We start from the raw sequence: 13,406 nt of genomic DNA on the forward strand, positions 1-13,406 counted from the left end.
TTAGTGCATGTCTTTTCAGAACTGTTAATACAAAAAGCATACCTCTTAAATGTATGATACATATGACTTGACACACTACTTTGCAGTTAAGTATTATATATGGTATGCACTTAGTATATTGGATGCATCTTGCATCATACACCTCAGAATCTCATTGTTTTTAATGTCTGCGTAGGGTTTCATGGAACTTTACCCAATTTCCTGCTGGTGGACATACGTTTTCTAGTCTTTTTCCTTATAACTAACAGTATCACACTTGAACATACGTGTACATAAATCATTTGCCGCTAAATAGCAGAACAGGGCCCTAAAATTGAAATGGTTGGTTCAAAGGGTATATGCATTTAAATTTCTGAATTACCCTCCAAAAGTTTGTATTAATTTACATTACCTTTTACATTTGAACCAAAGAAAGCGGTGCCTAAAAAACAACATGAAAAAATCCCAAATAACTTACTTGAAAGAAGCATTTTGGAAGAATTCATTAATGTTCTTTATAGCAAGCTTGTGTGGTTCAGTTATAATACAGCCTGTCTTTCATAAATTCACAGAGAAAGCTTTAGGAACAGATTTTATAAAATACAAAATAGAACTCCAAATTCATTAAGTTTTTGCAAATCTTTTTTAGTCCTTAAGCTTCATCAAAAATAATAATGCTTTTTTAAAAGCATGGAAACAAGTGACTAGTATTAATACTTCGAGGTCTATTCCAGATGTTTTTCTTTAACTCCTATTTTAAAGACAGGTTTGTTTCATGTTTAAACGTTTGCAGTTTGACAATTTTAGTTAGGTCTTGGGGCACCTTTGTATATCACTACATGTGTCTCATTTTTTTGTGCTGCATTACGATATTTCTAGGTTTAATGTTCTAAAATATAAATGGTACTCTGTTTTTCTTCATAGGTTTGATGAAGTTCCTAAAGTGTATAGTTGTATGAACAACAAGGTAAAAATAGACATTGTCCATAAAATACACTTTCATGAATAAAAATTTTAGGATTTAAATAATTGTCTTCCTTAAATATAATTTTGCTCATTTTTTTTTAAAGGGTTATTATTACACCTTAATTTTAATGAACTTTTAGTAACAAGACGTGGATATAATCAAAGGATAGTTTTTTAAAGAAAGATTTAATATTGCTTTAAATTCATATAACTCATCTCCTGTCTTATCCCTTTATACATGAAGGTAATTGGTTCCACAGTTTTATAGGTAAAACTTCTGTAGGCAACTATTAATCTCTTATAATTTACGTGAAAACATAATTTTTTCTGTTAATGGAGAATAAGCTTGAATTGAAGCCGTTGTATCGATAAAGTAAGTTCTTGCCGGCCTATAAAGAGTGTTATATATTGAAGGTGATGGGCGCTCTTAAAAAAAAAAATTGAAATAATAGCATGTTCTGTGAGTTTAATTTAGTATGCTTTGTACTTTTTATTTTTTCTTTTTGGAAAGTAACATTTCTAAGTGTTACCCTAATAAACTTTTTCTTTTTCCTAGTTAGAAAAGCTACTAGGAGAAATTATTGCTTGTCTACACGTCAGCTACACTGGGACTTACGACAGTGAACTTCTTGAACAGATCTCGCCATTATTATGCATAGTATTTTCACACAAGAATAAACAGATTAGAAAACAAAGTGCTCAGTTCTGGAATGCCACATTTGCTAAAGTGACGATGTTGATTTATCCTGAGGAGTTAAAGTATGCTAACAACAAAACTCTTTTATACAGTTACTCTGTTCTGATTGTGTATTGACATTTTGGTTTTAACATAAAATTTCCTTATGAGGAATCATTGCAGAGGATTTCTTAGTTGAAATATTATTTGGAGTACATGGTGATTATTAAAATTATTTGACCCTTTGCTTTGGTCCTTAGAGTAACCTTAGTTTTAGGAACATAAAAATCAATTTCAGATTATCCTTAACAAAAGAAATTTCCAACAAAAGGCAGGAAATTGATGGCTGTTAAATGTAAGTGATGTGTACTTAATGTAACAGTCTACTTTTGCTCAAAATTTTCTATGATTAAAATTTGGAAAATTGGGAAACTTTTTAAAGAATAAAATTCAGAAACTGAAGAGTTTAGTGAAAAATTCAGATATTGTATGTAATTTCTCCCAGTTTTATGTATGTGGAGTAAGAAACAGTCTTTAAGTTGGCTGTATTTTGCCACTTTAAAATTATAATTAAAGTGTTCTTGTTAATGTGTCATCAGTACTGCTTACTTAAGGCATATATATTTATGTATTTTTTTGAAGACCAATACTAAAACAAGCCAAACAAAAATCTCTGCTTCTGTTGCCTGGTTTGGAAAATGTTGAAATTATTGAGGAATCCAGTGGACCATACTCAGATACAGTAAGTTGTGTGTGGGGGGGGGGGCGTTGTTTACTTTTGCATGATGTTTGAGTAGTTCTTTTATTGCGTTTCAGTGTAGTTTTGAAAAGGACAAAAGCTTAGAATGGTTTACTGACGTGATAAACAAGTAAAACCTGAGCAGAAGTGTTCCATAACAGGAGTTTTCCATAAAGTTAGTTGTATGGCCTAGAAAACTTATGAATTAAGGGCAGTAAATTTCACCATGGAGTCTCATTTAAATAATCTCTGGTTCTTGTTCATTAATGATCTTTTTTATTTAACTGTGGCACCTCATGTGTATTGTTTTGCAAAGGTTGGAATTATTGAAATATATGGTTAAATGTTGCTTTATATAAACTGGGAATACTAGTTACTGATCCCTATGTAAGCAAGAGCTACACTTCATTTTCTCATTTCTTTGCATTGAATCTCATTCATTCTGCCAGAGAAACACATCCTTGATATCCCATTATCCATTTGGACCAAGGTTACTTTGGCTAATAGTACTTGATTACTGTCTAAAGATTAAGGAGTAAAGATACAAGCACTATATACTCATCAGGTAGAACACCCTTAGGCACTTTTTTCCTATTCAACAACAAATGGAGTCTCACCGTTTTTTGTTTAGAACCTTAAGAGAAAAAGTGTTATAGCTAGCTAAATGATTTGCTGTTACTTAGTTTTGGTTTTTGGGTAAAATAAAAATTCTTATCAGATAATTATCTAGACTTGTTTAGACTCCTTCAGTGTAATTTGGCCTGAAAAACCCATATGTTCTGTTGGGAGGGACCTGATAGTATTTTCTGTCATGTATGTTTTATTGTTTGAAGTTTTATGGCTTTGGTTTTTCTTTTTAAAAAATTTCCAGTAATAAGAGGGGTATTTGAGTCCAATAATTCGATTCATTTTTATAGTGTTTATTTGATATATCTTATTTTCAGGAGGCAAAACAACTATTGCTATATAAGTTGGAGACAACAAATCTTTGCTGTTACTGCATTAGACAGTGGCTTTCTTTTCTTTGACATGATCTTAGTAGATATGAATAGTCAAAAGAAATTTGAAATGAGTATTGATTAGACTGTAACTATCAAAATGTGAAAAGGATAAATAAAAAAGAACATTTGCATATAATGAAATTGTTTTACTTTTACAAAAACAGACAGAAAATTCACAGTTAAGTACGAAGATAAGTGGCATGGAAAGAACCTCATGTGGAAAAAGAGATTCTTTTTTGGCACAAACAAAGGATACAAAAGACAATATGAAACCACCAGTTAAAGTATGTTTTTCAAAGTGTATTTAATAGAACTTTTAAAATTAAAGTATATGGTAGCTTGCAAATATACAACTTCTGAAGAAAAACCTGTTCAAGACTAAATAAAAGATGGGATTGTAGGGAAATAATAAATTGTGGCCTGGGAAGACTATTAAGATGACATGGTAATCTAGAAGCCTTGGGAGATGATTACTTCTTAGTAAAGTTAAGTCTGCATAACTCTGAGCATTTGTTTAGTATAGTTACTTGAGGCAGCAGCCCCCTTGAGATGGAATGAAACTAAATAAGATGAACTATAACATAGGTAGCATGAAAGGAGACTGTTTTAGAACTTCTATTATTGAATAGAAAGAGAATGCATCCACAAGACATCTGTTGTAAGCTCATATATAAAGCTAAATATCTAGTATCTAGTGGCCAATTAACCAATTTTCAGATAATAATTCTTTCTTCCAGGACCTCCAGTAAAGGGGTGTTCTAGAATCTTGAGACCATGGCCCTGGCAAAATGAAAGAAATATGTTATTTTTAAAGAATAACTTTGACACAGTCTTGTAGCAACTGAAAAGTAGAATGAAAACAACTGTGCTGAAAATTTGTAAAAATGACATTATGGTACCAATATTATTGGTATGTAGGACATATTATTTTGGCAACTTTTACTTAATTTGAGTAGTTTGTGCTTCAACTTGAAACTGCAGATATACGTTCCTCCTGCCAAAACACTTGATTTCTATGTGTTGGCCTGAAAAACATTTGCCCATGCTTTTTTGGTAAGCACACATTTGCCTACCATTTTTTTTTCTTTTTTTTTTTAAAGGAAATGGAGATCCATTGTTTTTTTTAATAAATTTATGTATTTTATTTATTTATTTTTGGCTGCATTGGGTCTTCATTGCTGCACGCTGGGTTTCTCTAGTTGCAGTGAGCAGGGGCTACTCTTCGTTGTGGTGCGTGGCCTTCTCATTGCGGTGGCTTCTCTTGTTGCAGAGCACAGGCTCTAGGCACATGGGCTTCAGTAGTTGTGGCATGTGGGCTCAGTAGTTGTGGCTCACGGGCTCCAGAGCACAGGCCTCAGTAGTTGTGGTGCACGGGCTTAGTTTCTCCACGGCATGTGGAATCTTCCTGGACCAGGGCTCAAACCCGTGTCCCCTGCATTGGCAGGCGGATTCTTAACCACAGTGCCACCAGGGAAGTCCTTGCCTACTTTTTAAAGAGGTATAATAATTTTTATTTTCGGAGTATTTAATAGAGGCAGAATGAAAGTTAAGGACATGGTACTAATTGTTATTAACCAGGAGTATTGAACTTCAAATTTCCTAGTCATTATCAAAAACCTTTATCAGAGTGCCTGAAGAGAGATTGATTGAAGTATTGGAAAATAATTTGGAAACTCAAAATGCACATTAACGTTTTCAATTTGCAGTTGAAACTAGAGTCTTCAACTCCAAAAGCAAAGAGTGAAATGCCTTTGGAAGAGGAAAAGTCTACTGACTTTGTGTTTATACCTCCAGAAGGAAAAGAAACAAAGGAAAGAATACTAACTGAACACCAGAAAGAAGTACTCAAAACGAAGAGGTTTGTAGTACTTTTATCTTGAATTGAGTATTCCATATTTACATTTAGATTTCATGCGGCAAACCATAATTCTGAGTTTATAACTAAGATGCTGTGTATACTGTGCTATATTTTAAGTGTCAGAAAGATAGACTCTGCATAACTACATTTCATAATGTATAAGGCTGCCTTGAAATGTGCTAAATGTTTCTAAACAATTCCTTTATTGAGGTATGGGAGGAAAAGGTAGGGGAGATGGTTTCATGGAAAATCTGGAAAATAAGCATTTAAACCTTGATTTTATATTGTTCTTAAAATGTAACTTGATGTAGAATTACAAGTTTAATTTCTAGTTGTAGGAATATCAGATATTCAAGTTGCTTATAAAAAATCTTTTTCAGGTGTGATATTCCTGCCATGTATAATAATCTGGATGTTTCACAAGATACTTTATTTTCTCAGTATAGTCAGGAAGAGTCTATGTAAGTATGGAAGTTGTTGAAATACCTGGTTTTCTAATTTTTAATTAACAGTATTCTAATTTATGCACTTACTTATTTCAGGGAAATTCCTGCTTTAACGGAAAAATCCAAGGAAGATTCCAAGATGATATTTAAGGTATATTTGGTATTTCATATTTTGGGGTTTTTAGAATCACCCTTCCATTATTATGGAGTCTCTTATATTAATGTTAAGATTTATTGTATAATCTCTTAACTTTCGTTAGCAGACTTTAGCAGAATTATAGTCATTATATGTGTGGGTCTGCATCTGTGTGTGACTGCATGTGTGTTTAAATGTATTTGGCTTTATTGAATACTTAACAATTGGAAACACAAATTAATGGGCATCTACCATCACCTTTGGAAAATTTGCAAAATATTGAAAGTCAGGTTGCCCTTTGAATTACTAAAGCTTTACACAAAAATTTCCCCAGAAAGTCAGACTTGTTTGCTGGTTAATCTATATGTATATGTACATTTCTGTGCAGGAGGAACAAAAGGAGAGTGACATTGTCATTCCTCAACATGTCACGGAAAACTGTGGTATGGATGAACACCTTGAAAAGTCTTCCCTTTCGAATAATGAGTGTGGTTCTATTGAGGAAACCAATCCAGAAATACTGAGCAGTAATGATGCCAGAAAAAAGGCTTTAATTGTATCAAAGAAGACGCCAACTGAATGTGCATCTAGTACAGAAAATACATTTGGTGTCAGCAGTAGCTCGGTTTCTAATGCCACTATTTCTGGAACTCCTTCCCCACAGCCTACAAGTCGAAGGCAATCCTTTATTACTTTGGAGAAGTTTGATGGCTCAGAAAATAGACCCTTTAGTCCATCCCCCTTGAATAATATGTCATCAGCTGTTATAGTGAAAAATAACCAGGAAGGCACAGCTAAAACAGATAATCCACCAAAAGCAAAGAAAAGAGAAGTGGCTCTTTCAAAATCTGACTCTGAAAAAACAGTGCATGGGATTAAGAGATCAGGCCGAAGGTCAAGTAAGCCTGAACCAATAGGGAATAAAAAGTCTAAGCCCTTGATGAGATCTGATCAGGAGAAAAGTACTCGGGAATCTGTTGATGGCATGGTAGCCTTAGAAAATAACCCACCTGGTTTGCTTAATCAAACAGAATGTGTATTAGATAATCAGGTTCATCTCTCTGAGTCTTCAGTGGAGTATGAGGATACGATGCTTAAACCAACAATAGAAAATACTATACTATTAGAAAACAATACCGTAGAGGAGAAGACCTTAGAAATTAATTTGGAATCCAAAGAAAACACACCCCCAGCTATAATAACAACAGATCAGACAGTAACTGAGGATAGTCATGTTCAGATAACTCCAAATCATAAAACCCTTAGACGATCTTTAAGGCGACGTTCAGAAACAGCAGAGCCAACCACTGATAGCCAAGATAAAGAAAATAATCAAAAAAGGGAAAGACGTAAGGAAGAAGAAAAGACTCTGCAGAGGAGTCCATTGCATGTAAAAGATGATGTTTTACCTAAGCAAAAATTGATTTCTGAACAAACTGTACAGGAAAATTTAATTGAGAAAGGAAATAATTTACATGAGAAGACTTCTGGGGAAACCAGTGCTAATGCTGAAATTGATGAAAATAGAAGAAAGCCAGATCTTGAGACTACTAAATCTGAGGGAGATGGTGCCCAGGACATTGCAGATAAATCCTCTGAGAAACCAGTAAGGGGACGAACACGGTATCAAACAAGAAGAGCATGCCAGGGTTTACTTTCCAGCATTGAAAACTCAGAATCTGATAGTTCTGAGGCAAAAGAAGAAGGTTCTAAAAAGAAAAGATCTGGAAAATGGAAAAACAAAAGCAGTGACAATGTTGACATCGAAGATCAAGAAGAGAAGATGGTAAAACAGGAATGTATGAAGGTTGAAAGTCAGACACATGATTATAAAGGGAATTCTGAAGTAGACAAAGATACAAAATCTCAGATCTGTAAAAAAGAGGAAAGTAATATTGTAACTCTTCAAGATTCTACAATATCTTCAGAATTATTACAAGTTTCTGGTGATGTATCAAATACTTATGAGGGAAAAAGTAAAACTAACAAATGTGCAGAACATTCCTTTTCAAATCCTTCTGTACCAGAATCAAATCTAAGGACTAGAAATGCCAATAAAAGATTACATAAGCGAGATTCTCTAGAAAATAGTGTGGGTGAATCCTCAAAAACAGAAACATCAGACATTTCTTTGCTTTCTGAAAAAACTCTTGAAATACTTGAATGCCAACACAAGAGAAGTAGGAGGGTGAGGAGATCTAAAGGTTGTGATTGCTGTGGAGAAAAATCACAACCTCAGGAAAAGTCATTCATTGGGTTAAAGAGTACAGAGAATTATGATGTAAAAGTCAGCGAAACGAAAAAGACAGATGTGCAGACACCTGTAACTATATCAGAAACTTCTAAAGCTGATCTGTACTCAGAAGTAAAACTTTCAGATGAGCATCATAGTGTGAATTTTCATTTGGATCTCAAGGAGGAGAATGATACTATTAATGATTCATTAATTATATCTGAAACTGAGTTGAAAGAAAATACTATTCAAGACTTTCTTCCTTCTGAAATGGTAAATTTTAAAGAAGAAACTTGTGATAGGGATTCTGAGGAAGCAATATCTCCTGAAAGCCAGGAGCCATCTAATAAAAAATGTAAAACTATTGACCCATGTTTAGGTGACTCCAAAGATATTTCACTGGAATGTTTTACTTTGGAGACCAAAGAAGAAAAGCCAGAGGCTATCCCCCAAAAGGAATTGAGTATTATAGAGAACCTTGCTAATGTTGAAGCAAATGCAGAATTGAATCCAGGAGAAGTAGATGCTATGGAATTGAATGCAGAAAATGATAAATCTGAAGCTAGCTTCTCTGAACAAAAGAGTGTCAAAACTGATATTTCAGAGGAAGAGGTAACAGAGGAAAACAGTCAAAGAACGGATGCACCTGAAGAACTGAGTGCTAATGAAGCAATAACTGAGGAATTTAACTCAGGTATTGGTCATTCTGATAATACCACACCTGTAAAAGTGAGTGCTCAGTTAGAGATTTCTGAACAAATAGCAGTTGGGGAACTAGACAGAGGAAGTGATGAATCTGATCCAGGCTCATCTGGAGAAATGAATGCTGAAATGGAAAATTGTGAAGAAACAATGATTGGTGAGGTGACTGCTGAAACTGACCGTGTGAATGAAACAGAGGATGAGGACTTAACTACCAAAGCCTCTAAGCCGATAGAAGCTGAAACAAAGAGATTGAATGTAGAAATCGATAGCTTTGTTCCTGACACACTTGAGATGAGCACTGAAGAAGGAGAGGTTGACTCTAATAAAACTGAAACAAATATTGAACCTAATAAATTTGAGGAAACAAAATTAGATGACAATCAGATGGTAGTGGGAAATGATGGAATTTTACCGGAAGTTCACCATACTTCAGAAAAAGTGGAGGAGACACCACAACCTCTGACAGCTGAAACAGCTGTTTCTGAACTGGTATCAGAAGACAATAATACGTCTCCTCAAAAATTAAGGGATCTTGATCCTTTACTCATGTCAGCAAATGACAGTCCTAGTGGCATGCAGACACGCTGTGTCTGGTCTCCTTTGGCTTCTCCATCCACCAGCATTTTAAAGAGAGGACTAAAAAGACCCCAAGAAGATGAGATCTCATCACCTGTTCACAAGGTAGGGGGATTGAGGCTGAATATTAATGAGTCCATGTTTAATTAGAATATTTTGGCCATATGGTGATACCTGGTGAATGACAGAATATTAGGTTTATATGACCATTCATTTTGAATATTTACTATGGTGGCTAGGGAAAAGGGCATGTAGAAGGAAAGGTTGAGAAAGGAGACTGAAGCCCTTTAAATTTATTTATTTATTTAATTTATTGCTTGCTTGCTGCGTTGGGTCTTTGTTGCTTCCCATGGGCTATGTCTCATTGTGGCGAGCAGGGGCTACTCTTCGTTGCAGTGCACGGGCTTCTCACTCTGGTGGCTTCTCTTGTTGCGGAGCACGGGCTCTAGGCCCATGGGCTTCAGTAGTTATGGCACGTGGGCTCAGTAGTTGTGGCTTGCAGGCTCTAGAGGGCAGGCTCAGTAGTTGTGACGCACGGGCTTAGTTGCTCCGCGGCATGTGGGATCTTCCCGGACTAGGGCTCGAACCCGTGTCTGCTGCATTGGCAGGCGGATTCTTAACCACTGCACCACCAGGGGAGTCCCTGAAGCCCTTTAGATATTCCTTTATTTCAGGACACTAAGCTACAGATCATACAACCATCACCATTGTTCACTTTTTGCAAACTTAATAATCTCTCATGGTGATTTTTTTTTTCTGCCCTTCGTACCATAATATATGAGGAAACACTTAGAAACTGATAAAGTAGCTTTAGTTAGCACTTACTATGTACTAGGACATTATGCTATCTGTTTCACATTTATTAAGTATTTATATAAACTTATTTTCAGACCTTGTTTAATTAAAAAGAAAAATCTCTTTAGGCTGTGCCTTCATTAATTTCTGGATATGATTTCATTTGTAATTATTTTGTTTATGTTCCCATCTTCTTCACTATAGTTTATCTACTTTGGTTTGTAAACATATGGATTACCTATGTAATCCTGTGACTTGCACATAATTTGTTGAATAAATACAATTTAAAAAGGAAAAGTTGCATGTGCTTACATAACTCAACTTGTCCTCTCTAGCAAAGTAGATGTTTTGAAAAAGTACAATGTAGGCATTCCTTAACTTAATTTTGAAACTGAACCTACCATTTACTGTAGAATACATGTGTTTATGTATACAAACGTGTATATATAAATATAATTATACTGGCAGTTAATTTTGCCTTTAGCCAGCACATTGTGAAGACTTCCCCAAGGTATACTGAAAATTCTCATATTGAGAATTCAGAGATTAGTTCTTGGGAAGACTTAACACCACTTGAGGTTTTTTCAATTTGGTCTTGCTTTGCTTTTGTTTTGAGGCTCTTACTAATTATTATTATTTTTTAATCTTAAGTTTAAATAGGCCATAAGGTAAAATGCATTTGATTTCTTCAGCATACTTTAGATTGTTAATATCAGTTAACTAGTCATGTTTTGTTTGATAGTAGCTCATTTAATTTTTATTTAGGCAACAGTACAACATACAGTAGTTTTCTGTAGCAGATATGTACAAAATCTGCCCAGTCTTTTGGGAATCAAGACCAGGAGGCATTTATATACATATTTAATGGTTTAAGTGCTCTGTTGTGTACTTATATCAGATAGCTGAATGAGTGGATAAAGAGTTTAGAAGAGGCCAAAATGACTTCACACTGGGCTAAGAAAGACAAAAAAAGCCACCCAATTGCTGTGACTCTTGTACCCTCAAAGAGTTAAGAACTGAGCTTAGTAAGATATACCAGAGGCCAGTTAGTACTGTCTCTGCCTCTTTACCTTGTTCTTTACAGTCCATAGTAAGCCTGTAAGGTTAATAGAATTTGATTATACAATTTTAACTCTCACATGCAGTTTCATTAATTTTCTGCTGCTATCCTTCTTTCACTCTCCTTATTGCTGTATTATGCAGTTTAGACCATAGATAATTGGACTGACCCTTGGTCTTGAGTAATATCTGTGAAAGCAGTCACCAGGAAGAACTACAACTATGTGCAGTTGGCTTCTAGTGAAATAAATTAAGCTTCACATTCTATTTTTGGCTAACCTTATGAGAATTTACAGTGTTATTTTTTTTTAACTTTTAATTTTGTTAAATAAAAACATGACCTATGTTTTCAGGTTCGCCGTGTCTCCTTTGCAGATCCTATATACCAAGCAGGATTGGCAGATGACATTGATAGGCGATGCTCTATTGTTAGGTGCCATTCTTCACATAGTTCTCCCATAGTAAAAAGTATTAAAACTTCACCTACTGCGCAATCTAAGGTAAGCTGTAGGCTTTAAAAAATACACATGCAGACAGAATTATGTTGGGTAATTTGTCTTAAAATTAACTAATTAAGAAACAAAACTTACTTGGTAAGCAGACATGACGAGAAGAGGTGGTAAGAGGCAGTGATGATCCAGCAAGTCATTGATCCAGTAATATTGTTACATTTTACATTTTCTGAAAATTTTAAGACATTACTGCAGGCTTAAGTTGTGAAAATAAAGTTGTAAAATTTACAGTTATCTAGGGTTCTGAGTTTTTTTTTTCTCCTTTCTTCTATCTAGCATAATACTACTTCAGCCAAAGGATTTCTGTCCCCAGGATCACGTAGCCCTAAATTTAAGAGCTCAAAGAAGTGTTTAGTAAGAAGTGCTTTAGTTTTCATGCAACTTTATATTTTCATGTTCAGTCAGGTGACCTCTATTTAACAGCTTTTGAAATTTATTCTAAGATTGCAGAAATGGCTAAGGAATCTGTGCCATGTCCAACAGAAAGTGTTTACCCTGCTTTGGTGAACTGTGTAGCACCAGTTGACATCATTTTACCTCAGATTACGTCCAACATGTGGTAAGTGGTTATTTAGGCTTCTGGCTTATACCTAGAGATGCCACTTACTTAAGAGGAATATTTAAATGATCAAGGTTCTCATGTTTAGAATTGATTTATATGTACTTTCACACACTTTGTTTTAGAAATAAATGAAAATGCAGCTGGGAAGATGGGTGAGATATGACAATAATAGAAGCATTGATCATAATACAGTAATGGCTAAGATAATTGTGTGCTTAATATTTGCCAGGTTTTGCATACATTATCTTATTCAATCCTAATATAAATACTATAAGGAGTATAATTTGTTCCACTTTATGTTTGTAAAGGTTAATCTTGCTTAAGCCAGATACACACATCAGATTCAAATTTTGTTTTAAAGTAAATGCACGTGTGCCTGTCCACAGAGTGGGCTAGGTGGGTCTATATAAATTCAGTTATGATTGAGCTTAAATCAGGAAATTCAATTGGATAGGCCCTTACAAACAGAATAAATATAAAACTATATGACATTTTTCCTGTTTCTCTCATCTCTTTAGGGCAAGAGGACTGGGACAACTCATTAGAGCCAAGAATATAAAAACAATTGGTGATTTGAGTACTCTTACAGCATCTGAAATAAAAACTCTTCCTATCCGTTCTCCAAAGGTGTCTAATGTAAAAAAGGCTCTCAGAGTATATCATGAGCAGCAGGTAAAAACTTAGATGTTAGTCATAACATCATGTATAAATAAATGATCAAGCAGTACAGTTACAGAAGTTTGCATTTTAACTATTCTTGCTTAAAAACTCATTTTATATGATGCCTTATCTTCCCTTCCCCTGCAGTTAAGAGTAACTTAAAAGATTGATTTATAATTCTATAGATTTGCTCATTTTGTACTGTTATTGTGTATAATACCTCTTTATTCTTTGAATTCTATTTTCCTACCCTCTTATCTCTTTTATTTCCACCAAATAGGTGATTGGTTTCATGGCTGCCATTTCTAAAACCTAGATGTTCAAATCTAAACATTTACAAAAGTCTTGCAGATTTGTAGTTAACAGTATTTTGATTTTGATATCCAACACAATTGTGACCAATTTTTTTTACTTGTTCTTCCTATCAACTTTTAACACAAACATTTTAGGTCATGGACATTTCTCAAGATTCTTATGAAAGCCAAGATTCTTTTGCCCTATAA

The 13,406-nt window shown here is 34.5% G+C and overlaps 1 protein-coding gene across 5 annotated transcripts in view; it reads left to right on the top strand.

The window, feature by feature from the left end:
* The window catches only part of RIF1 (replication timing regulatory factor 1), a 52,620-nt gene that overhangs the window by 33,738 nt on the left and 5,476 nt on the right, over positions 1-13,406 (top strand). For 4 of the 5 annotated variants that reach the window (XM_007183054.2, XM_007183055.2, XM_057550765.1 and 1 more), the window contains exons 23-34: positions 904-946; positions 1,502-1,704; positions 2,264-2,363; positions 3,526-3,645; positions 5,068-5,219; positions 5,600-5,680; positions 5,762-5,816; positions 6,190-9,420; positions 11,523-11,669; positions 11,958-12,035; positions 12,125-12,240; positions 12,762-12,915. In XM_007183054.2, the coding sequence (XP_007183116.2) occupies positions 904-946; positions 1,502-1,704; positions 2,264-2,363; positions 3,526-3,645; positions 5,068-5,219; positions 5,600-5,680; positions 5,762-5,816; positions 6,190-9,420; positions 11,523-11,669; positions 11,958-12,035; positions 12,125-12,240; positions 12,762-12,915 (4,480 nt within the window). The remainder of the gene's footprint in view (positions 1-903; positions 947-1,501; positions 1,705-2,263; positions 2,364-3,525; positions 3,646-5,067; positions 5,220-5,599; positions 5,681-5,761; positions 5,817-6,189; positions 9,421-11,522; positions 11,670-11,957; positions 12,036-12,124; positions 12,241-12,761; positions 12,916-13,406) is intronic. The other variant, XM_007183056.2, reaches the window with a different exon arrangement.

Source organism: Balaenoptera acutorostrata, chromosome 8, assembly GCF_949987535.1.
Source record: "Balaenoptera acutorostrata chromosome 8, mBalAcu1.1, whole genome shotgun sequence".
NCBI lineage: Eukaryota > Metazoa > Chordata > Mammalia > Artiodactyla > Balaenopteridae > Balaenoptera > Balaenoptera acutorostrata.